The 26,494-nt window shown below is 47.3% G+C and overlaps 1 protein-coding gene across 2 annotated transcripts in view; it reads right to left on the minus strand.

Annotated features, from left to right (window-relative positions):
• The window catches only part of ZNF704 (zinc finger protein 704), a 149,129-nt gene that overhangs the window by 24,013 nt on the left and 98,622 nt on the right, over positions 1-26,494 (minus strand). For both annotated transcript variants that reach the window (XM_066266380.1, XM_066266379.1), the window contains exons 3-4: positions 8,487-8,590; positions 4,347-4,573 (exon numbers count right to left, since the gene is read on the minus strand). In XM_066266380.1, the coding sequence (XP_066122477.1) occupies positions 4,347-4,573; positions 8,487-8,590 (331 nt within the window). The remainder of the gene's footprint in view (positions 1-4,346; positions 4,574-8,486; positions 8,591-26,494) is intronic.

The following is a 26,494-nucleotide window of genomic DNA, read 5'->3' on the forward strand; positions in this document are numbered from 1 at the left end:
ACAGCCGTCTGTGCAAATCACCAAGGTAAAGGTCCATTACAGGCAACTAGGTTCACATAGGGCCTCAGGCCTCCTCTCTCATCCCTGTAGTCATGGCAGCTCTGGAGACGCTGCCCCAAGGAGGAGTATGTGGCAACAGTGGCCAACCTCTCCACCTCTGCTCCAGAGAGCATGGTGCCATCCATCCATATGTCCACAATTGCAGCAACCCTGCCAGGGGATCTTTGCTGCTGAGTTTTACCTTCTGGACGAACACTGGCTAAGCTCCGAGTGTGCAGATGGCAGCTTCAGCCTGAGCCTCCTCATCCTCAGAAGAGGAGCTGGAAACGCCTGCTCCCACCGACTCAGAGCCGCTCCACCGGCACAGCTCCATCTTCAGCTCCTGCGGCTGCCGGCTCTCAGACTGAAGCTGAACCCACAGTTGTTCCTCCAACGACTACCGCTGCCAACATTCAACTTCCAGGACAAACTGTAGCTCTCGAACCCGGCTGGCCTCCTTCTCCAGTTCAAGCCGTTGCTGAAGCTGGGTGTGCAGCTCATCCTGGAGCTTTCAACCCTGGGCAGCCTCTCTCAGGGCTGTAAAAAACAGCCAGCCCATGGTCCCCAAAAGGACAGTCATGGGGAATCATAATGACCACTTCACTATCCCACCCCTCAAGGGTGGCTGCGACTCTATGCCAATCTGATCCGAATCTTGCCAGCTGCACCAGATATAAAACCAGTGGCCACGGCCATACACATGCAGGCTCCTATTGGATTTGGGCAGATGGTAAAGGAACTGTGGAGCCAGAAAACAGTGGGCCATTCCATTTATTAGATCTTATAACAGCGGACGAGGCAGGGAAGACCATGTCCCTCTCTCTCAGGGCTCCCAAGCCCTCAGCACTCCAGACTCACTGGACTCACAGGCCCCCACCAGCCTCAGCACTTCCCAGCAAAACAGGCAGGGCTGAAATACCCCTCCTCAGGCAAACAATAGCAAACAATCCTCTCTCCTAATAGAGGCAGGCAAATGGCAATTTGTGATCTGCTGGCCTGACAGCAAGCACCTGCAGCCTTTCGCAGACAATACACACTTGGTACTGCCCTGCGCCAATGCAAATTACAAGGGAACAAACCTAAACACACTTGTTTAACCAACACCCGCCCATCATAGCTGAAGGTCATGCTGATGGGTGCTTCTTGCAGGAAGTCGGGACCCTGCAGACAGACGCAGTCCCCCTCGCTGCCATCATTCCTCCCCATCCCTCTGCAACCCTCTCACACCCTGCCAGGTAATGTGGCGGATGCTGCCTCTGACCATTTTCTCTCCACATGAGTCTTTTCTACGGGAAGAGGGAGACCTGGATGCTTTGAATTGATTTGCCTCAAATTGATTTGCCTTCCTCTTCGCAATTTCAGCTGAGCTGATCTCACCTCTGCTGAGCGCAGGACTGCAGGACCTTGGGCAAGTCATGTAACCTCTGTGAGCCTCTTCTGCAAAATGGAGAGGCAGACAGGCCAAGGATCTTTTTGTGTGTGTGTGACAGAGCCAGAGAGAAGGACATACAGGCAGAAACGGAGAGAGATGAGTAGCATCAATTCTTCGATGCGGTACCTTAGTTGTTCACTGATTGCTTTTTCATATGTGCCTTGATGGTGATGGTGGTGGTGGTGGTGGGGTGGCTCCAGTAGAGCAAATGAACCCGTGTTCAAGCCGGCGACCTTGGGCTTCAAGCCAGCGACCTTTGGGCTCAAGCCAGCAACGATGGGGTCATGTCTATGATCCCATGCTCATGCTAGTGACCCCATACTCAAGCTGGTGAGCCTGTGCTCAAGCCCGTAAGTCCGCACTCAAGCCAGCGACCTCGAGGTTTTGAACCTGGGTCCTCTGCATTCTAGTTCGATGCTCTATCCACTGTGCCACTGCCTGGTCAGGCAGGCCAAGGATTCTTGTGATGGTTAAATAAACTGCTGTACTAAAACCATTTCATAAACTGTAACTAGGTATGCAAAGGTAGTTATCATCAGCAAACGTTTCTTCTTCACCACCTCCTGTAAGAGATAATGGCTTGTCTAGGGGACATCACTCTCTCTTCCCCTTCATGTAGGTGAGGTGTCCATGGTGGGGGCGGCCAGGAGGGACGAGAGCTTCCACAACCAGGAGGAGGATCAGGATCGCGGCTTCATCAGCAGACCCAGGGAATGCCGCCTTTCCTTTGTTTAGGGGCCCGAACATGTCTTTCACAATGTTGCTACATTCCAGTAGGTGGGCTTTCAGGGGTTATACATCCTTTCTACTTGTGGTCACTTTGAATCTCCGTGGTTGTCCTGAGAGAGGGTTGAGAATTCCTGTTTGCTTGTGTTGCAGGAGAAGAAGCTGATGATCAAGAAGGGAAATGATTTCCTTAAGTTTGCAGAGTAGCAGAGTTGAGTTGAGAATGGGGCTCTTTCCTTCCCCACAGATCATGTCATCTCTTTATGACACAGGACAGGGCCTTCCATGCTTTCTGTCTGTGAGCCACGGTAAGAGATCCCTTATGCATAGCACATGAACGAGTGTGCTGGCGAAACAAAAGCACCGAGAAACAACACCCAGATCACAGACGACGCACCGTCTTCTGCCCAGTTCATTAATGGAGTGCTGTTTATTCACAGCTCATTAAATTGCGTGCAGCAGGGCACTGCACACACGCGGGGTCCTTGTGCTGTGAGTCCATGCCACATCTGACGGCAGCCAGGGCCACCCACACAGCTGACCCAAGAAAGTCTGTGCAGCCTGAAGCAACACAGGATGGCTCTTCAGGTCCCCACAGCTCTCTTGCCTGGGGATTCCCATTGATACAAGTGCCAGCCTTTCTCTCTGGCAAAGACCCAGTGTCCTCAATGGACTAGTGTGTGGACCAGAAATACTCACATGGCATCTGAGAAGGGCAGGAGCCTCCTCTATCTCCTGTCCTCTGGGTAGAGGGAGTGCCCGTGCAACCTCCAGTCATACATGCTGAGTGCTGCTCAGAGAGGTGCTAGGAGGAATGGTGTTGGAACAGCGTCCTCTCTGCTTTCCTCTTTGAAATAAATTGGGGAGGAGGGGAAGGTGGCAATGCAGTTCTCAGGGTTTTGCTTGTGAATAATCATTCATCACAAAGCCACCAAGAAATTCTTCAATTTAATTTAGTGAGAGGCAGGGAGACAGAGACATACTCCCCTGCAGGCGCCTGACTGGGATCCACCTGGCAAGCCCATGAGGGGGCAATGCTCTGCCCATCTGGGGCCACTGCTCCGTTGCTCTGAATTAAGCTCTTAGTGCCTGAGGCAGAGGCCATGGAGCCATCCTCAGTGCCTGGGGCCAACTCGCTCCATGTGAGCCATGGCTGCAGGGGGGGAGAGGGAGAGAGAGAGAGAGAGAGAGAGAGAGAGAGAGAGAGAGAGAGAGAAGGGGAGGGATGGAGAAGCAGATGGGTGGCTCTCCTGTGTGCCCAGACCGGGAATCGAACCTGGAACTTCCACATGCTGGGTCAACACTCCACCACTATGCCAACCAGCCAGGGCCCACCAAGAACAACTTAAAAGAACCAGTATATAAAGTAACAGCTTCACGTGGGCACGGCCATTTAAAAAGTAATGTTCAAATGTTTTCTAAATGTAGCAGATTTCTTTATGAAGTAGAAATGCTTTTGAAAAAGTGTGAATGGGCATGATAATCGTGATAATTTAAGCATGCATGAAGAGAAGGAGAAGAATCTGAGCTTTAGATTCAGGCAGACCTGGGTTTGAGTGGCGGGTCTGGCCCTACTAACCCGCAGGACAGGGAAAGTTCAATGTCTAATCTCCTGCATCCTGAATAGTTTCATAGTGAACTGGAAAAATGATACTTACCAGACAGGACAGCTGTGAGGATTAAAGAAATGTGTAATCCATGTATTAAATCAGTTCATTAGATCACCTTTTCCAGTTTCAGTTAGTAAATGCACATTGTTTGGTCTGTAATTAGGTACCTACATTTATGTGTCAGCTTTCATGTATGTTTCACACCCAGTTTTATACAAATAAGTGAGAAACATTCTTCCACTGTGCTTTTTGAAGCAAGAAAGATAAAAGAACATTAGTTCTATTTTATAGGTGACACAATGAAGTCCTAGGAAGAGAGTTAAGTATCAAACCAAGACTGGCATCCACTTTTGTAGCTTTCAAACCCTTGTAGGCACTAGGGCACCTAGTCACTCTGACACCAGGCAGCAACTTCACTCAGCATGGGTGGTGGTGGGGCATGCGTGCTTGCCAGATACATGTCCACACTTAGTGGTTCTGCCTCTGATCAGGACCCTGGGTTTACCCCGGACCGTCAAAGACCAGGAGCGGAGGCTGACCTTTCTTTTCCTGGGAATGGGCTCATCGAAGAGCAGGTTGCCGGCCTCGGACTCGTCAATGCCGTCGTCAGGTGCGGGGCTGCGGAAGGGCTTGGCACTGTCTGCAGACAGCGGTGGTGACGGCGTGGACGGGTTGGACTGGTCGCTGGGGGCGCTCCAGCTCCAATAGCCACTGCTGCAGCTGCTGGACGGGGCACCGCCCTCCTTCCAGGATCCGCTCAGTCCCTCTGCGAGCCAGACAGCCTGCGTCAGCGTGCATGGGGCCCAGGTGCAGGGGACACAGACGCACGGTGGGGGTGGGGGAGGGTGGGGGGGTGGGGGAGGGTGGGGGTGTGTGGGGAGCCTGCACTCTACAATACTGCAGCCCATCCAGAAATGTGCAGCAGCTGGGGGAGCACTATGCATGGGGGGGGGGAAGAGTTGCATTAGCCTTTATAAACACTGAGCTGTTTTAATCACGTCACAGGCTTTTCTAACAGTTTTCTGACATGGGTGGTTTCGTGCAAGGATGACAGTGGAGAGATAGTAGGAAAATGAGAAAGAAAAAGATGTCCCCAGTCACTAAGTCTGGGGAGCTCTGAGTTTATCTATCTTATTTCTATGAGGAAAATCATTTATAATATTGTCTCCACTCTTTCACCCCCTATTTTAACTTTTGAGAAGGAATTTCTCACAAGTCTATGATTTTGGAATGAGTTGATACAAAAAGTCCATCCAAGATGTAAGAACCTAAGAGAAACAATAATTTCCAGATCGTTACCTAAAGCCATTGACTGTGCTGTAGGAAACAACAGAGCTTTATATGGGGTGTTCTCCATCTCACGAAGCTCACTCACACCACCATCTCATGCGTTCTCCCAGCTCCTGTCTCTCAGAGTGAGGGCTGTCATGCTGGTGTCACAGGCGAGTACGTGAGGCACCAGGAGGTTAAGTGACTTGCCACAGAACAATCAGGTGGACCGGGGCCCAGCCCTGGTCTACCAGTTGACCTTCTTTCTCCTTCACTGTGTGTGAGTCCTGTGTGGTAGGAATCCGCCTCTTTCCAACAAAGCTGAGACCAGAGATATTATTGGTGATCATTTCTGGTAAGACAGCGGCTGGGGGTTACCTTTCCACTTGTGGGAGAACCAAGACACGTTGGCTAGTGTGGAGAAACCTGTGTCCTGCTGGAATGCCTTGGGAGGCTCTGTTATCCTGGGGGATCTGCTTTACCTTGTAAAATGCCGGATTTTAATTAGCTTTTGTACAGACTCCACTTCCTTTTTGGACAATTTCTCCTCCATATTTATGTACATTTTGAATAGATTAAAACTATATTCCAAGTAGAAGAGAGAGAAATCCCAAAATGCCTCATTAAAAAAATGCTGATAACATCTATGTAATTAGTAACAAAGTGAAGACACACAGTGGACTAGCATTCATGGAAAAATGTCTCGACCCTCTTCACTCAGTTAAACATTTCCAGCACATTCCTCAACTACATTGAGCAAAAAAGTTCAATTAGAGGAATGAAGTTTTGAGTTGAAAGAGAAGAAAGCTACCCATCTCTTTAGACTGCTATATGGGGGGAAAAAAGGGAATTGCAACATGTCATCGAATCCTCAGAGGAGAAAGAGTATTATTTTAATGCAATCATTGTTTTTAAGATGACATTCTTTTTGAACTGGGAACATTTTTTAATGCTCCTTTGTCTTTAAAGGTTAGAATCAAAATAAACCTTTTGCTTCTTCAATGCAAACTTTTGTTTGCATAGTTATAAAGAAGGTAATTCAGGGTTATTATGATTTTAAAAAAAACTACCCAGCTAATAATCCCAAATCGTCTGATAGCTCATTAAGTCTGCAAGAGGCAACAAATTCTTATCGAGGGGAAGCAGTTAATGATAATGAAGGCATTGGTTTTTTAAGAAATAGATACTATGTCCAGAATTATTGTGTATCAGTGAGTTTTTGGAAACTCCTGTGACTCTTTATGGGCCCAAAAAAGGATCATTTTGTCAGGAAGTGGTCCGGCAAAGACGGGTGAGACTCCCGCAGGCCTGTCTGCATTTTTGCCCAATACCTGTTTAAGACAAGGAGACACCACTCTCCAAAAAAAAATTGCAAATTGGTTTTGACTTTTTTCAAAAAATTCCTGTATCATATTGTCCTTCTCATTAAATAGTGTTTCTTACAGGAAATGTCATTTCCAAGTAAGCAAATTAACTTTGGGCATTGACAGGTGACCATGCTACCACACTGCCTTTCAAAGTAAATTGTTGCTTTTCCAAATAAATTCAGTTCCTCACACTTAACATGGTTCTGCAGCTAGCTCCACAGGTTTACTGTATTTTACAAGTGCATGCTATGGTCTATTTGTGAGCCTCCCGAGCCTGCCTGCCAAGGAGCTTGTCACGCCTGGTAATATTGCCTGAGGCCTTACTTTGGGCTCCTCTGGAGATCTGCTGTATTGAGTGGCGCTTTCTTGTTTATAAAAGGCCACTCGGGTCTGGTGAGTGCCTCATCTCCACCAGGCTGCAGGGAGTGAGATGCTAATTTGGTTTTGTGGGTACCAGAAACAGAAATGAAGGTGATCTCAGTGTGCCACCTTTCAGCCAACTGAGACCTGACTCCCGCCCACGGGTGGGCCACTGTGAATGGCCAGTTCTCCAGCGAACTTTGACTTGATGCAGAATTCAATCTGGTTCACGCTTGAACTTTGGAAGCATCCGATGTCTGTCCCTAAAATGCTTTTCCCTTGGCTCTCATGCCGCCACACTCTCCTAGCTTTCCTCCACCTCCGCCACCCTCTGGCTCTTCCTGGGTGCTTTTTCCTCAGCTGATCCCTTAAGTGAAGGTGGGCCTTCCCCTCCCCGTCAGTCTACACATGCTGCCTCTACACAACTCTCTCAGGGTGACCACCCACCCTTATGGCTCTGAAAAACTGCCTTCCGATTCTGCAGTGACAGTGTGGATCTGCGCCAGACACGGCCCTTTGGAGCCTCAGTACTGTCCACTGAACATGCTTCCTACTGGACCTGTCTGTCGTCTTCTTCGGTGACCCCAGCTCTTGCCCCAGACACTCACCGATAGACGTGTTCCTCTGCCTTTGTTCCCGTCTCAGGGGACAGTTCCCCTTGCTGATGCACACGGAGCCTAGAAGTCACCTGACACTCCCTCTCCTCCACCCTCCTTGTCCATCACCTCGTCCTGCTGGTTCTGTCTTCCTCACACCTCTCAGTGTGTCCTCGCCATTCCCTCCGTGACCACCAAGGCTCAGGACACCCACATGGTTTTGCTGCTGTTGTTTCTTTTTTGTTTTTGCCTGTCAACCCAATTGTAACTGCCCAGTAACCAAAACCACGTTATAGCTCTCCTGCAGCCTCAGATGAATGCCCACACCCCTGGCCAGGTCTCCAATGTCATCTCTTGCTGAAATTCTATGAGTCCACCTTGTGTCATGACTAAGATAACAGATCCAGAATCAAGAAGATAAAGAATTTCAGCTCTGCTGTTTACAAGTCACTTAATCCCCACATGCCTCAGTTTACTCATCTATAAACCAGAGATCACAACGGCTCCTGGAGTTTTGTGAGTGACTTGAGATAGAGCAAGCCCAGCACTCGGCACATAGTAAGTGCTCAGTAAACAGGACCCATTGATAGGGCTGCAATAGACAGTCTTTTTATTCCCCCCAAAAGTATGGACAGTGTTTTCAATGATGTACTCAAACCACCTAGCATACATAGTACCTAATAAATATTTATGGAGTGAATGAACGGACTAAGTAACTGTATTTGATTGAGGAGTCTGGGACAGTGCTTTTTCAAAATAGTGAATCTGCAGAGTTCTTTGATCCAACTACCTCTTCAGTTGATCAGAAAAAATGCTGGGGAAATAACTTCATTAGACCAATCTCCACTCACCTTGGGGAAGGGACCAAGTCCTACAGGTGAGTGTCCTGGCAAGGTGGTGCGTATGGAATGGAGGGAGGGGTGCTGGGGTCTCCATCACACCTGCATTTCCCCTGGCTTCCTGCTCATGGCAAGGGTTAATTGTGTATTTCGTTTGGGAGGAATGAGACCCCTATGCGGCCTCTCAGAGGGAGGTTGTGCTCACCGCACCCAGGGGTCCCTCCCGACACCTGTCCTCCCCGGCTCACCATTCGGCCGCACAGGAGGGCTTCGAACCAAAGGGCTGGTGGACAGGCTGGTGAGGACCATTGCCGCCGTCACTTTGTCCATGTCCAGTTCCTCGGAGGATTTCCTAGAAAACGGGGAGGGACAGTGTTAACAACATTCACTCTGAGTGGACTGATGGCCATGCCACCTACTACACGCTACCACACACGTGTCCTCCCTGAACTTAATCAGCTTGCTATATAACTTGTAAAAGCAACAAATTCCTGGAGATAGAAACTTGATAGCAGCGCGGTGGGAAGAGAGATTCCTAAATCAGAGAAAAATCAAACTGTTCCGTGTTGGGGGTGGGGCTGCTCAATCAATTTCATACTGAAGTTATAAAAAGTATTACAATGTGGCTCTCCAACATCCACCATGATGCTAGATTACTAAGCAGAGCTTGCGCTTCGGACCCAGAATGGGATTCTGAAATTCCCTTCTGTAGTTCTCCTCAAAGCACCTTGCATTCCTTCCTGGAAGACTGTTCCATTGACAGACGGATCACTGTCTTTTCAGAGACTGGCCGTGAAAGATGCTTCTGGAACACAAGCTTACGCGTACACGGTGAAACGGATTCTGCAGACGTTTTCGAGACAACCTCACACCCCAGGGAGAAAACTGCGCTGGCATTTGGCACACCGTGAAAAGGCTTTACAGCGTCCACCGTGCACAAAACCCTCGGACTCGGGGGTAAAGGTGAGGCCAGCTTCCCATAGAGGCGAAGTCTCCTGAGGTCAGATCGAAAGACTTAAAGCATCTTAAGGCCACTAAATGTTTAACACCCCGCTCCCTCACCCTCCATGTGGCATGTCAGAGGGCGTAATGAGGGGCCTCGCAGGAGAAGACCGGGCTCGCTGGACACACTGCTGTTCTGCTGGCGGCCGCCCAGAGCCAGCTGTCAGCATTGCTCCACGCTGGGGTGGGGATGGGAGCTGGCCATGCTGTCATCTGTCCCAGGGTTGAATCACTGGAGCTGCAGACTGTTCTCTCTAACTCTGTCCTCTCTTTCTCTTTTTAACAAAAGGTTTGAGAATGAGGGTATGAAGCCCAGGACCCGGGCATAGGGAAATGGCCGGACTCCGCAGAGAGAGGATCCCCCGCCTCCTGCCCTGATTCCTCCAGGGATGTGCTCCGTGTCACTCCTTTTTCTACCCCTCGGTTTCCAGGACCTTTAGTTTCCCTTCTGCAATCTGCTTTGTATCTTTTTTGATTTTTCACATCTAAGGTTTGTTTTAGAGGTCTAGTTCATAATTAACTCAACTTAACTCAACAGCTGATCTCTGTGTGTGTGTGTGTGTGTGTGTGTGTGTGTGTGTGTGTATGTATGCGTGTGTTTTAATATGAGGATTCAGTAGAGAAAGTATCATTATAAAGTTTCCTTCCTCCTTTTTTGGCATTGCCAAAGTCTGCTACTACCTCTCTTTTCTTTTTTTTTTGTCATTTTTTTTTACTCTTTTTTCCAAGTGAAAGGAGGGGAACTAGAGAGACAGACTCCCCCATGTGCCCTGACCAGGATCCACCCAGCAACCCCGTGTGGGGTGGATGCTCTGCGCATCTGGGGTTGATGCTCGCAACCAAGCTATTTTTAGCATCTGAGGTGGAAGAGACTCCATGAGCCATCCTCAGTGCCTAGGGCCGATGCACTCAAACCAATCGAGCCATGGCTGCAGGAGGGGAAGAGAGAGAGCGGGAGAGAGAAGGGGGAGGGGGTTGAAGAAACAGATCGTCGCTTCTCCTATGTGCCCTAATGGGGAATCAAACCCGGGACTTCCACACGCTGGGCCGACGCTCTATGGCTGAGCCAACTGGCCAGGACTTCCACTACCTCTCAACATAATTATCAAAAAGCAGACTCCTGACGAAGAGTGGAAAGAGCAGTGAACATTATCATCTTCACAGTGTCTCTGTGTCTGGACTGTCTGCACGTCTCCCAGTGGCATTGCTGGTTACTGACGCCGACCATGACAGACACCCAAGGCCCACTCCACTCACTACTCGGTTAACGTGTACTTGTTAGGAAGTGTTTTTGGTCAGGCTGCCTGAGACATTACTGGATGATTTAGCCTTGTGCTGAATTGTGTTTTTGTTTCTGCTTTTTTATCTTTGTTTAATTTCTTTTGGTAGAGTGCTAATTACCGATTAATTGGTTCTGCAAATTCAAATCCTTATAATTAAATGCAAGAGAGATGATACACAAAGCAGACTTTGTTACACTTTGAGAAAGCTGTTGCAGAAAGCTTCTGGTAGATTTAGGGTTGTTGAGAAAAAAAAAAGAAATACAACTTATTCCAGATGAGAGTGAATGTTTTCTTCTCATTGGAAATAGAATTGGAATCTACTGTTGAAGACCTTCCCAATCACACATTTACAACAGGCTGAGGTCTTTTCCAAATAATCTTTCCTCCCAGACCTGGTTGAGCACTATGGAACTTAATATTTACAGTAAGTTTTAAAAAAAAGTCATGTTCATTGTCATTCTACACGTGCTTTGCCCCTCAGGTTGACTTGGCTTTGATGAGCGAATAGGATTTTCAGATGGGAGAACCACATTTCAGGCAAGGAAGCGGGCCAGTCCTGGGCTTGCAAACAGCTTAGGAGTCCTGGTTGGAGGCTGTCATGGGAGACGAGGAGGAAGCCCAGGCCGGCTCCCGGCCTCCTACGCCAGGCTAAGTGGTTTCTCATGTTTGTATACTCAGAGAGAGCCACTGGATGTTCATGAACCCAGGAGACAGAGAGAGAGAGGGAAGAGATGATCAACCTGAATTTTAGAAATGGGTCAAAATGCAAACAGGAATGGAAAGGGAGAAAACTGAAGGTGGGCTGTGTGGTTATTTTTAGTTGAATCATAATTCAACCCCAAAGTACTAGGACTATGAGACATCTGCTCCTCTACGAACAGGCGGTACTGAGTCTATGGACATAGGAGTCCCTTGATACCAGCGAAGGACGTGTCTCTGGGGGAAAAGAGAGTGCAGGCTCTGGAATGAGTTACAACATGTAGCTAGAAATCCACTCTCTGCTGTGACTTGCTGTGTGACCTTGGGGAAATTACTTAACCTCTCTAAGTCTCTGTTTCTTCATCTGCAAAAGGAGGATAAAAATAGGTTTATTGAGATGATACACTGGGAAGACACACATGAGCACCAGTAAAGCCTCACCCACAGCCAGGGTTCCACAGATGTGAGCTTCTAACCTCCACATTCATAAATCTGCCCCAGGCATGTACCCTTGTTTTAAGAGGAGCATAGTTTATGACTCTCCTTGCTCTTTTTCATGGGGCACCAGCACTAGCAGGTGTTGTTTTTTTTCCTAGGGGCTGGGGTACTGTTGGTGGTGTGGTTTTTCATAAAGAACCAAAGAGTTTCAACTTCATAGGAGTTGCTCTATCAGAGGTGACAACTGGCCCTTGGAGAAGCAGCTGCTGCATCCATTGCTGGGCTTCATGGCAGAGCTATGGCCAGGATCCAGCTCATGAGATCATGGTCACAATAGCCAAAGCATGAAATGCGCCTGGATTTCATGTTCCTGCTTTCAACCCTCACTCATAGAGGATATGCTCTGTGCGAGGGGTTCTTCTGCATACTGGAAACAGAGGCTCAAAGAAAACTGGCGGGTCTCATCCTCCTGAGATGTCGTGTGTTGGAGAACCAGAAATCAGTCAAACACACACAAAAATGTAAACATATGGATGTTACAAAGGCCAGGAAGAGGGTATGGACTTTAAGACCTCTTAGGCCCCTGGCTAAGGGAGGCTGGAAGTGAGCCTGGCCTTCCCCAGCTGAGGGCCAGGAGGGGCTCTGGGCGGGCAGTGCCCGTGCACGGGCCAGTCTGCCCTGGAAAGAGGCAGAGGGCTCAGCACGGCGTGCCATGCACTTGGATAGGGGACAGGCCCTGAGCGTCCTCAGAGGTCACTCAGGGCTTTCATCCTTATCTTCTGGGCCCTGGGGAGCACTGATCTGTCTCAAGAGGACTGGGCTTCCAAGAGGTAAGGTCAGATTGGTGTGGTGCTATCAGATTTGCTTTTCAAACAGCTCACTCTGGCTGCCAGTGGAAAACGAGTTTCTTGGATTTGACAACTGATCTTTTATCTGTGGAACTGCCTGCCTGGCGACCGTGGCTGTGGGGAGCAGGATGATATCATCGGCAACAGGAAGAGGCAATCAGGAGCGTGTACGGTGGTGGAAGACACACCACAGGCCCAGGGCTGTACACAGGTGGGCGCTGCTGGTCTGGCCGGAGCGCCCATCCGTAGCTACGGCTTACAAGGCCAGCTATTGTTTATGTCACAAGAAGCTTTTTCTTCTTTTGAGTCACTCCATGCCTGAATGCCATCTGCTTGGAGGGTGTGTACACACACAGGCCCTCCTGCTAATCCGCCAGCTAAGAGAGAAATGTTTTACACCCCGGAGAGCCGAAAAAGACATTATCTGCACCTCCACTGCTGCAGTAACCAATGGAAATGAAAATGAAGAATACATTCCTTAGATAAGCACTAAGCCAGTTCCTTAGCAACAACCACAGTCTGCTGTCTAGACTAAGTTCAATTACTTTTCAAACTTGTGGTAATCCTGAAACAAGGAATAACGTCTGAGAGTAAAACCCCTTCTACTGGAAAGGCCACAGTAACCATCCCCAATCTTGGAATTTGAGAATGCTTTCACTAAGAGTTTGGCAAACAGGTTCCAGTGAACTAAATGTGGTTTAAGCAGAAACACTGTTTCCTTTCTAGAGGAATCTTGTCACAAACGTGGTCACTGTTCATGCCCCCAAATTCATTTTAGGTGTTGTTTCTTTTAAGACTATAGAAAGGATTAGGAAAGCTACCTATTGCAATAATGTGTCCAGTGACTTGGATCACATGAGATGTGGAAAACAGAGCAAACACCTTGTAACACATAAGGCTACACAGACCCGGGCTTCTGAAGCCACCTGTGGTGAAGGATCATTTGAATGAAATTTCAAACCTGTCGTGGGTCAGCACGCTTGTAAAATACAAGAAAAATTGGTCCACGGAAATCTTGGCAATGTCATATTGCTATGCGACGTCTACGTGGCTGCATCCTCTCTGTCCCTCTGCGCGCCGTGGGCTGATGACAGTCCATACACCAACACCAGCCCGCGGACTGCATGTTGGGTACCATGGAACAAGACAAGTGCTTTGATGTCCACTCGCTTGAAAAGATAACATTCAGTCTGTTCCTCTTTCTCTCACTCACTGCTCTCTCCTCCCAGTCCTACCACCGTGGATTTCTCTCCTGGCCCTTGTCATTCTGGCTACGTGGTCCCACATGCTATTGGGATAGCCCCTCCCACATCCTCACCTCCCCCCTTTTACTGAACCTGGGTTCTCCCCTAAGCTCATCCTGTTTCCATTGGGTCCCTCATCCTGGTGCCCTAGGAGACCGTCTACCTTCACCCTCATGCAGAAGCCCCTGGTCCCTCAGGGGTCAGCAGAGCAGTAATGTTCTCTGCCTCTTCCTTGCTCAGGCATCAACCAGCCTTCCCATCAGCATTTCTCCCCCCTAATAGCCATCCAGTATTATGGCACATAAATTACAACCATTATTTTTACCTGATATTATGACCCTTGGAGATATATTGAAGGTATCCAATAAGTTCATCATTTTTCTCCACTCAGCCCCAACAACATCTGGCAGATGGATTGAGAGTCATTGCCAGCAACCGCATTTATTAGCTGAGTGATTTTAGGCAAATCTCATAGTTTTGCAAAGCTTCATACTCCTCATTTATAAAATGGGAATGACAATAATACTGACCTCATAGGGTTTTTGAAGAATAAAATTATATATATATATATATATATATATATATATATATATTTGGCATATACTAAACACTTAATACACAGTAATTATTATCATCACCATTCTTTACTCAAACTCTCATTTCAGTAACTAATCTTGGGTTAAAAACCTAAACTGTGCCTACTAAAGTGTTTATAGCTGAAATAACATGAAAACCCCCAAAAGGGTGAGCTGGGGATGATTAGATGAAGTGGGCTGGGCCAAATGTTCACAAACATTTTAGTTTGATGTCATCCCATTGGTTTACTTTATGACTTACTCAATAAATTATTCATAATATATTTTACTGGCCCTAACAAATGTTAGCATCTCTATGCCAAACTGATTTTGTTCCAGAGTCTGTATTCACAAAGGCTCTCAGACCCATCGGGGGACTCTGCAATGGCAGCGGTAACATCATAAAATAATAAGTTCCAAGTCCCCTGAAAACAGTTCTGGGTGATTAGCCGGATCCTTGCTGTGGGCGGGCTGTGCAGTGCTGCTCAGGGAAGCGTTGTGCGCTTGCCCAGACGCACAGAAGTCCGTTGTAGGTCTGGCACTTCTGACTGCACCAGCACGGTCTCCTGGCAGTGACGGGCCGGTCATAGTCCATGCAGTTCTCTCCCAACATGGGGGCTTCTGTTCGCATGGGAGTGCCCTTTGGAGATGAACCTTAGGTACCAGGCAATGGTAGACCAGGGGGCACAATCTGGTTCTTGTGGTGGTGCATGTGTGTGAGTGAGATGACGTCCTGTGTGAGTCTGTGCATGTCTGTGTGTCTGAGTATCTGAGTGCACATCTGTGTGAGTATGTATCAGCCTGTATCCCGTATGTATCTGTGTGTGTGGGCCTGTGGGGACCTGTGTGTGCTCTGTGCATGGAGAGGGACATGAAGGGAGCCTGAGGGGACCGTGTCCCAGACCCTGTGTCCTGCATGGGGGCCAGCCTGTGATTTGGTTGACCACGGCTTGCTGATGTCTCCACCCCATGAAGCATCTCACTGTGCCTCGGCAGTGGCCAAAGCAGTGGTCAGACCATGCGGGAAAGCTCGGCCGTGTCAGCCCCAAGTCCTGGGGCACGCGTCAGGCAGACAGGCCGTGTGTGCGGGTGGGGGCCGGGTGGGAGGGCCCGAGTCAGCAGGTGGTACAGGTTAATGGTCCACCTGCTAAGCCTCGCAGGTGTTCTCAGGGAGAACACTGCAACCAGAATCGCATCTACAGCGCCCACATTTGTGCTCCGTCGGGTCACTGCAGACTCACAGGTGGGGTTGGCCACCTCATTGCTCGGAGGCCTCAGAGCCACTTAGGTGCTCATTAAGGAAAAGGCTGTCAGCCACATTTATGGTGGTAAGAGTGGTTTCATGTGGGCACTTGGGGAAAGACAAGTCCAGTGTTATCTGGTTTGCCAATTAAAGAAAAATAAGGTGATTTTTGTCACTAGATTAAAAAAAAGGTTAAAAAAAGACTGTTGTACTTATTTCTACAGCTTCCTTTTCCTGAAATAGTAACATTGTTATGTTGGCAACAGACCTAAGTGTGGACTTGGAGTTGTAGCCATTTTACCTCAGTGTTTCTGCAGAGAGAGAGAGGACTCCTGTTGTTCCCCACTGAGCCAGCCGGACAGGCTGCCCTGCAGTGAGAGAGGGTGTAAGCCCAGGGACAGGCAGTCTCTGAGGCGCTGGGGCCCCTGCTCGGAGAGCGAGGCCCACCGTCCCGAAGCTGCCGCCCCAGCCGCACAGGGACATTAGCTACCAGCCATTCATGCTCATGCTTTAGGCTGCGGGGCCGCTGGAGGCTTTCATTATGTTTGTTAAGTGCTGGTTTATTTCAGGTCTGAGCTGTCCCGGGCCTGCTTGCAGGTGTCAGCCACTTCTGGCTCCGCCTGCATAGGATGGATGCACCCTCCCCGCCCCATCTTGTGCTCTGAAGAGGGGACGAACTGGTGTATGGGGTAGACTGAATTAATCCCTTTTAAAGCAGCTTACGTTCCAGATTTGGCTTTAAAAGATGTCATTGTTTTTTCCCCCAAAGCTGCATTTTCTTTGTAATAAAAGCTAATATTTACTGATCATACCCAATGCTGGATGCTTCATAAACACTGTATAAATTGCCACTGTGGGTTGATATTATCACCCCATTTTACCGATGCCTCTTAAGGGCACTCAGCCAGCCAGCCAGGCCTGCTTAATTCCGGCAGCCCAAGGGGCTCTTCAGACCACACACTGATGCTGTTTGCACGATCATCTCTACACCCTTATTTTAAATTTGAGACATAGTTGTCATCTTCTATAATTCAACTATATTTGTAAACTAAATGCAGTCTGCTCTTGAATATATATTTTTTCTGTATTCATTTAAAACCATCTTATAATGAAAATAATTTTTTTCATAGACATGGGTGATTCTTTTTTTTTTTTTTTTTTTTGTATTTTTCTGAAGCTGGAAACGGGGAGAGACAGTCAGACAGACTCCCGCATGCGCCCGACCGGGATCCACCCGGCACGCCCACCAGGGGCGAAGCTCTGCCCACCAGGGGGCGATGCTCTGCCCCTCCGGGGGGTCACTCTGCCGCCACCAGAGCCACTCTAGTGCCTGGGGCAGAGGCCAAGGAGCCATCCCCAGCGCCCAAGCCATCTTTGCTCCAATGGAGCCTCGGCTGCGGGAGGGGAAGAGAGAGACAGAGAGGAAGGAGGAGGGGGGTGGAGAAGCAAATGGGCGCTTCTCCTATGTGCCCTGGCCGGGAATCGAACCCGGGTCCCCCGCACGCCAGGCTGACGCTCTACCACTGAGCCAACCGGCCAGGGCAACATGGGTGATTCTACATTAATGCGAGCATAGCATATAAATGCCCAAGTTGACAACACAGATTAAATTATAGGCCTATTATTACTCATATTTAAAAACAAATATATAAGGTGATGGAGGATGATTTGACTTTGGGTGATGGGTATACAACATAATTAACTGTCCAAATGATGTGGAAATTTTTTCTCTAAACCTATGTACTCTAGTTGATCTATGTCACCCTGTTAAATTTGTCTTAAAAAAAAGTGTTTTGCTTTCAAAAGGAAACTTTCAATAGAATTTGAACTAAATGGATTTTCTTTAAATCAAATTCTTAATGTACTTAAAATGTTGTGAATGATTAAATTTTATTCAGCTCATTTACTCAAATTCTAACCTCTACATCAAGACCTGTTTGATACCATTAGGTTGAACCACATGAAATTGCCGATACTCACTACTCTTTAAGCACAAAAGTGGCAGTTTCATATGGTACATATGACATTTGCTCTTATGACAGAGACATTTATCTTTAGTTTCACGAGGTAGAAGTGAACTAGTTTCTCCCCATTTTAAATTGATTGTTTCAGGTCAATAAGCCAGACCATGGTCCTTGTTCCTGAGGTGAGGACTGTGGTAATTAGATTACTGGAGCTGGCTTTTATTGAAAATAATCTCTTACAATATTCAAAGCAAATCTCTTACATAATTCAAAGCAAGCTTCAATTCAACAATCTACTACAGGCAAAACATTGCTCTGTGCAGAATTCCTCACTCCACAACCTGCACGAGGCCGACATGAGGCCTTGGAAGTCCCGTCCCTGGGACCGGAGTGCGGGCGTCCATGTGCCCACGGGAGCACCCTCACACACAGCATGACTGCTCGGTTGTCTGGGTTCTTTGGGTACATTTTCACCACGTTAGTGGCATATGTGTCCATCAATTCATACAGCTCTGATTTGTTGAGGGATCAATTCAAACCATCAGTGAGGTATCTTGTCGTGGACAACGGTAGGTCTATCATTCTGAGGTATGTGCACAGCAGTATGATCTAAGCGGTACGAAATTAAACCCAGACACTGAACAGCCAAGGGCTGAGCAACTGCCCCTGGAGCGGTGTCTGCCCTGGGCACAAGGGACGTGACTTCCCCCGAGGACTAGGCGGGAGAAACTGATAGCGTCAGGAGCACCATGCAAAGGTTCCTGCAGGGCATATCGGCAGATCAGTGACACGACCTGGTGCCCACTCGCCAGGGCATATCCAGTTTCCTGTAATAAGAGGTGGATGGATTCTGGTCGGTAATGCCAAACAGGGCGTTGGCTGCAGCCAGGAGACGTCTACGGTCCGGGGAAAGCAAAGTGTTGGAGCTATTTCGCGTTTCTTCTGCAAACAATATAAATGGCTTTAGAAGCCCGGGATACTGGAATTAATATTTAATGTACAAAGTATTACTAGAAATGACTGGAGAGCTCTCAGGTATAAATAATAATTTGCACCTCTGCTGGCAATTTTTGACTCATTTAGATTGTCACAATAGGGTAGTCAAGATTTATAGGTGCAGTTACCCTAACAGCAGGTTGATTGAACTGTGGTGGAATTACCCATTCAATATAGCTTTCAATCCTGTGCTATTAATAAGTTCTAAATATTTCTAAAGCAAACAGACTTCTATTAGTCAACAGTTCAGTGTTACCTGTCTTCTTTCTTTTTTGAATCATTATAAATTTGCCTTTCTACGTACTTGAACCATTGAGCTTATCGTACAGAATTGACAAGCGTATGAACCACAGAATCAGGATTTACTTGAAATTTGATAAGAAAATGAGCCCCGTAAACATGACTAAAAAATTATGAAGGAAAAAAGCCTTTTTCAGTATGACACGTCACTAACTCCATGCACAGGACTTTTCTTGCTCAGTCTGCCATTTCTACACAGACAGCCGTAAGCACCTTCTTCCACGTGTAGGCAGGTGAAACTTTTAGAAGTTGAGAGAGGAAGTAATAGCTGTTGTGTCTGAGTCTTCCAAGAAGCTGACAGCCACTGAGACAAGATCAGTTCCCTAAGTGACTTACTGGGAAAGATGTCTGGGAAGGATAGAGGGGTGGGAGCCCAGAGGGTCAGAAGAGCCTGCGTGCCCCCAGGCAGGTCTGACACCTGTGGAGAGCAAGCAATGGACAGGAAGGACTTCTACGCAGTTCTCAGAGGCTAAGTGATAGGGTATCCTGAGCCATCGGCCTGTTAGAGGAGTCCCAGGGTGGGTAGAGGGGCTTGACTCCCTCCAGCAGCCCTGGTGTGCTGCATCCTTGGAGAGCAGGACTTCCTGTCTCTAGGATTATTTGAAGACCACTCTAGTATTTGCCCGAGACTTACCTTTATTATAACTCCAGTGTGTTATAGTCCTCCTAGGTCATCCTGGTTAACATGAACGCAGCGTTCACTACACGCCAGCCACTGCTCTAGCTATGACCTTTTGTGAACTCAGTTGATCCTCATAAAAAGTCCAGGTGGTGAACACTATTAGAGGTCCCAGTTTCAGGGATGAGGAAACTGAGGGCAGAGAAGTAATGCAAAGTAAGTGGTGGAGGTTGGATTCCCACCCAGGCAACTGGACACCACAGTATGTTTGTTTGGACTGAACATTTGCATCTTTCCAGAATTCGTACGTGAAGAACGAATTCCCCCCAGTGCAACGGTATTGGGAGGTAATTAGGTTTCGATGAGGTCATGAGGGTGGGGCCCCCTTGATGGGATTGGCGCCCTTCTATGAAGAAGAGGAGACACCAGACCAGAAGGCAGCCACCTGCCAGCCAAGAAGAGAGCCCTCAACAAGAACCCAATCAGTCGGCACCTTGATCTTCCAGAACTGTGAGAAATAAATGTCTGATGTTTAAGCCACTCTGCGTCTCTGACATTTTGAAAAAGCCGCTGGAGATAAGATAGGGCTTTAACCCAGTATGCTAGGGAAAGAGGTTGGCAATAGTTAGGCAAGTGAACAGGGCCAGGCATGCACGTGAGGTTTACGGAAAGCTGGAGATGAGGGACATGCCCAGTGGAAGAGCTGGGCCAGTCCGACAGCAGGGAGAGCCAGGCTCACCTCTCTGCAAGGCTGGCTCCCCAGCTCCTGGGCTGGGCCAGTGCACCCCTCCTGACAACAGCCAGGGTGGTTCCTGCTGTCTGTCAGCCCCAGTCTGAACTGCCTCCCCAGCTGTGCACGTCCTGGTCTGCCAGTGACAGGGACGACCTCTAAGCAGCAACTGGAACGAGGACAGGGACAGTTCTGATGGTAGCAGTGGCAAGGGATGCGAAGAGCAGAAAACAGTGACAGCTGCATGGATACTGGGACCAGCGTGTTCTGCTCATAGACAGTAAGGCCTGAGAATATCCTGTGAGTGGCACACGGGTGTACACTCTGTGTCTGTCCCTGCACACAGATTTGTATACTACTCCAGTGGTGGATGGATTCCTTGAAATTGACTTATAGCCTCTGGCAGGTTCAACACTGTTTTAAAGAAACCTGAGGGAGAACCTATGAGCCTCAATGGCATAAGTGCTCAGAGCTAAAGGGCGAACACCAGCACAACTGTTTCACAAGCAAGTTTCCCGCCAGTGGCGTAGGCTCAGATGATTTTACCCTTTATGTTGGTGAAAGAAGAATGACATGACTTCTGCAAAAGCAAATCACACCAGACTCAACTATTATGACACTTTGAGGACAAACATATGCGTGTGGATCCAGCCCTCCACCCCATGACTGATGCAGCTATGGAATCTTAAAGGTTAGACCCTGCATAGCTCTGACCAGCTCAGGCTGTGGCAGGCAGGGCACAGAAGACGACCCCTTTAGTCTTTAAAGGCGCCTTTAGTAACCAGTTTACAGACAGAAAGAAAGGGTGGGAATGAAGGGGCTCTTCTCTAGATGGAGACATGTCAACCAGCGAGTTCCTGTGAAACTGCAGCTTTGGACCATTCTATAAATCAGTGGTCCCCGACCTTTTTTGGGCCACGGACCAGTTTAATGTCAGAAAATATTTTCATGGACCGGCCTTTAGGGTGGGATGGATAAATGTATCATGTGACCGAGACAAGCATCAAGAGTGAGTCTTAGACAGATGTAACAGAGAGAATCTGGTCATTTTTAAAAAATAATACATCATTCAGACTTCAATATCAATAAAATGGAAATAATGTAAGTTATTTATTATTTCTCTGCGGACTAGTACCAAATGGCCCATGGACCGATACTGGTCCGTGGCCCGGGGTTTGGGGACCACTGCTATAAAAAAATGATCCAGACAAAGACACAGAAGCACTTTTTGGATTTGCTGATGATCTGACTTCTGGTTGGTAAGGATGGATTTCAGGAGCTATTTTACGAGTCTATTAAATGAGCAAAAATACTGGTTATATGTTAATGTGAGGTGTGCAAGATAACACATTAAGAAGACAAAGTATCACACACGCCCAGGCATATGGTACCTGAGTGATGGGTTACAACCCAGGAGAGGTTCCTGGGATTAAATGATAGGCTCCACTAACAGATAGGAGAGCTAGCTTGAGGTCAGCCAGGGCAACCTGTCATCCAAGCCTCTGCTCCTTCCACCGCCCCCTTTCCACACACACACTGACCCTGTGCTCTCACGGTGAGACACTCACCACGCTCAGAGGCGGCCCCCTATTTTCCCCGGACAATTCAGTGTTAGCAAGTTCTCCTGTATCTTGAGGCCACAGCAGCCTTTCACTTGTGGAGTTCCATGTTTCAGGACCGATGACAGAGGGCAATTCTGACCCCTGTTCACAAAAATGTCACTCATATTTCAAGGACTCGATTGTTACCTGAAAGCTTCTTCTATTTTAAATAGATTAAACATCACATATGTCTTGAATGTTTTGCTCCGAACAGTTTAAAGTCCGGATTTCCAAGGTAAGATAAGCTCAGATGTACATCTGTCCCAGACCCAGGATTGCAGTCAGCATGTCAGGCATTATGTGACCAGTGCTCTATGAAGGGGACCTTATTCTGGGGACTCTTCTTTTTTTAAAATTTTAATGACACCTTTATTAAGTTATAGTTTATACACCAAAAAATGCATGTTTTTAAAGTGTGCAATCTGTTGGGTTTCAGTATGATAACAGAGTTGGGCAGCTAGCACCACTTCTAGAACATTTGCATCCTCCCCGAATGAAACCCTGTGCTCATTAGCAGTCACTACCTAGCCTCCAGCCCCTGGCAACTGCTCCTCCACCTCCCGACTCCATAGATCTGTCTGTCCCGGGCATGGGCTCAGGCAACACGTGCTCTTTGGTGACTGGCTTCTCGCACTTGAGTGCTTTCCAGCTTTATCCGTGTTATAGCATGTACCAGGATTTCATTTCTCTTTATTGCTGATTAATATTCTATCGTAAGGATAAATCACATTTTTCTTATCCATTCATCATCAGCTGAGGGACATTTATATTGTTTCTACTTTTGGGGCTATTACAAATAAATGTTTTTATGAATATTCACATACCAGTTTTGGTGTGGCCATGCATTTGCACTTCTCCTTGGGATATTCTTAGGAGCAGAATTGCTCCAGTCACATGGTCACTCTCTGTTTAACCTTCTGAGGAACTGAAAGACTGTTTTCCACAGTGGCTGCACCATTTTTCAATAATTCTACCAAGTAATGAATGGAGGCTCCCATTTCTCTCTGACACTTGATACTGTTCATATTTTTGGTAACAGCCATTGTAGTGGGTATGAATTCACTGATTGGCATTGCCCTAAGGACAAATGATGCTGACTACCTCCACATGTACTTGTTTGCCATTTGTAAACCTTCTTTAGAAAAATGTCTGTTCAAGTCCTTTGCCCCCTTTCCTTGGGTTAGTTGCCTTTTTATTATTGAGCTGTAAGACTTTTTATACACTCTGCATTCTAGACCAGTGTCAGATACACGACTTGCAAATATTCTCTCCCATTTGGTGGGCTCTCTTTTGATGAAGCCCAATTTAGCTCTTTTCCCTTCTGTCACTTGCGCTTTTGGTGTCATATCTAAGGAACCACTGCCTGACCCAAGGTCATGAACTTTATTTCTATATTTTTTCCTAAGGGTTTTTATAATTTTACCCATTAAACTTAGGTCTTGGATCCATTTTTTAAAAAATTTTTTATATGGTTGAGGAAGGAGACTATGTTTATTCTTTTGCACATCAATCTTCTAATAGTCTTAGCACTGTTCGTTAAAGAGACAACTCTTGAATTTTATCAGCCCCCTTGTTGCAAATCAATTGACTGTGATGGGGGCTCACTGGTAGGGATGATGCTGGACATCCGCTTTTCAGACTGCTGACTCACACCGAGTTTATCGTCCACTCAATCCTCTAACTATGTCATCGGTGCTGCTGTCAGGCCAAATCTCCTCCACCCTGCCCTTGTACAGACAATAGACTTCATCTTTATTTTTGCTCTTAATGCCACCTTCTCAGTTCAGCTGGTCATTTCACGAAGTTCAGAGCTTTGAGACGTGAAATCCGATGTCTCTCTAGGATTGAGTCACCTATAAAATCCGTTATTCAGATCAGTCATGGTATCAGGCACCTGGCCTAGGTTTCGGTGAACAAGACGAGGTGCCTGCCCTGAGGGAGGAGGCGCAGGGAAGACAGACAATACAGAAGTGAGCTAATAAACAGATCATGTCAAACAGTGAGTGTCTTCAGGAATAGGTCATTTAGGGACATCCCTTCTATTTGTAATTTTATTTTTAGTAGCGCTTATGTCATCACTGTCATCTTAGAAGCCAGTCACATCTCAATACCACTGCCTAAGATTCAGGTCGGTGCATGGGGGGTGTTGAGCAGTGTCTTCCTTGTATCTGGTGCTGACACAGAGGAGAACATCCTCTTTGGTACCCTTAGAGCGGTTTGCCGCTGGGATGGCTGAGCCCCAAGCCTCACCCAACAGACTTGTGCTTTGGGTTCTGGAAGATTATATTGCAATCCTGAAATGGCTCCTTCAACTTGTTATACTGGGCCCGACCGCATTGCTGACACATTTTCCTGGATAAATAACACAGTCCTTGGGACGGCAGTCCAGACTCTTTCACCGGCAGCCGCAGCACCATGTAGATGCACATTCTTCCTTGCCATGAAAGCTGCTCTCTTGCAGGAATTGTGTAGGGTCAAAGGAGGATTATAAAAGGAGAACGTCCTATAGGAGCTAATGAAAACGAGACACGCCAGAGGGAACCTTTTCCCAAACCTCTATCACCTCCGAGATGAAAGTCCATCATCCATCCATATGGATGAAAAACCACCGTATCACCGGAGCCAAAAATAGTGCCTGGTACATAAAATGAATGTTTGCTATGAGTATGAGTGACAGAAGAAAAAATTTGGTGCTTGTCAAAACTCTGGACTCTTCTGCTGGTTCTCTTGTTCCCCTGAGACTTTTCAAATTCATCTGAGTGGCAAATGTTCTGGGATTTGTTTTGTTTGTCCAATTGGTTTACTTATTTATTTATTTTTAGGCAAGAGGAGGTGAGATAATGAGACAGACTCCTGCATGTGCTCTGACTGGGATCCACCATGCAACCCCGTCTGGGGCCGATGCTCAAGTACTGAGTTATTTTTAGTGCCTGAGGCTGATGTGCTTGAACCAGTCAAGCTATCCTCAGTGCCTGGGGCCACACTTGAACCAATCGAGCTACTGGCTGTGGGAAGGGAAGAGGTAAAGAAGGGGGAGAGGGAATAGGGTAGAAGCAGATGGTTGTTTCTCCTGTGTGCCCTGACCAGGGATAGAACTTGGGACATCCACACAACAGGCCATTGCTTTATCTGTTGAACCACTTGCCAGGGCTCAATTTGGTTTATTATTTCCTTGATCTATGAACCATGGACTACTCTTAAGGGTCTGAGGACATACTTCTGACCGCCCGGAAGCTTCTGGCTCCTCGGCAATCCAGTGGGATTACTGGATGCTACTAATGATCTCTGCTGGCCAGCTCTTTGGTGGGCCTTAGATCTTTTCCTCCCTGGCTTCACATATATGATCAGCAGTTTTCTTCAATAAAAAAGGGCTCCAAAATTGAGTTTCTCTTAGCAACCACGGGTTTCCATTTGACTGATAAGCCATCTCCTAAGTGCAATTGTGAATAACAGGCCCCATCACAGGTCTCATAAATGGGGTAGTGGCAGGAGGCCGAGAGGGCCAGGGCTATGATATTTCAGCACAAACATCTTGTTTAGCACAAAATCTCTCTATTCACACTGATCTTTCTTTTCTGCCATTGTGCCTCCACGCACACAAGGAGAAGTCAGATTTAATATTCATCAACTCAGTGTACTCCATGGAAACAATAGTGATTTCTAAGATGAAAAAGAATTATGGATGCATGTTGATCATCTTTCTTGGCTGCAAATATCAAAAGTCTGACTCATCAAATTAAATTATTCATTAAAATTCAGGCCATCAACATATACCATGCATTTGAGCCCTGACGTCTAGCAGATGGGACAGGGGGACAAGGCAGTGTTGCAGAACAGCGATTCACTCCCCTGCTCTCAGGGGCAGAAATACAGGATGTGTTTCTGGGATCACTGTGAATTTATGAATCCCACGCAAGGTGGGACTTTAAACTGCCCTGGTCCTTTGTTTTCAGTAAGGCTACCTGAGACGTGTCAGGAATCAATGTCGTGTTCATGAGAACACAACAGAAAAACAGACGTGTTTGCTCTCCCCAGAGGGGCTCAGGGTGGGGTGAGGCCAGGGGTGCTTCCTCAAACACCTTTCAGAGACCTGCTTGAAAGATTGGTCTAATTCAGGGGTCGGGAACCTATGGCTCGCAAGCCAGATGTGGCTCTTTTGACGGCTGCATCTGGCTCGCAGACAAATCTTTAATAAAAAAAAAACACGTTAAAAATATAAAACATTCTCATGTATTACAATCCATTCATTTTCTACCGCTCATGTTCATGGTTGCGGGTGGCTGGAGCCAATCACAGCTGTCCTCCGGGACAATATCAAATTTTTATTGGATAATGTGTAATGTACACAGGTCGTTGTGAGGTCAAGAAGTAAACTTCCCTCCTTTTAATCAAGTAGTCAGCTAGCTATTTGCAGAAACCCTTTTGAAGAAGAAGATGGCTAAAAGAGAAAAAGATGAGTATTGTACTTTTCAGCAGGAATGGACAGAGGAATTCACCTTTGTGGAAAGAGCAGGTTCTGCAGATGTCTAATATGCAATGATAAAATTGCATCGATGAAACAGTCAAATATAAAGCGGCACTTTGACACACGCCATACTACATTTGCATCGAAATATCCAGCGGGGGACAGCAGGAAGAAAGCATGTCAAGAGCTACTATGCAGAGTGCAAACTAGTCAGCAGCAACTCCGTATTTGGACCCAACAAGGTGACTG

The sequence above is a fragment of the Saccopteryx bilineata genome, chromosome 3 (assembly GCF_036850765.1).
Source record: "Saccopteryx bilineata isolate mSacBil1 chromosome 3, mSacBil1_pri_phased_curated, whole genome shotgun sequence".
Classification (NCBI taxonomy): domain Eukaryota; kingdom Metazoa; phylum Chordata; class Mammalia; order Chiroptera; family Emballonuridae; genus Saccopteryx; species Saccopteryx bilineata.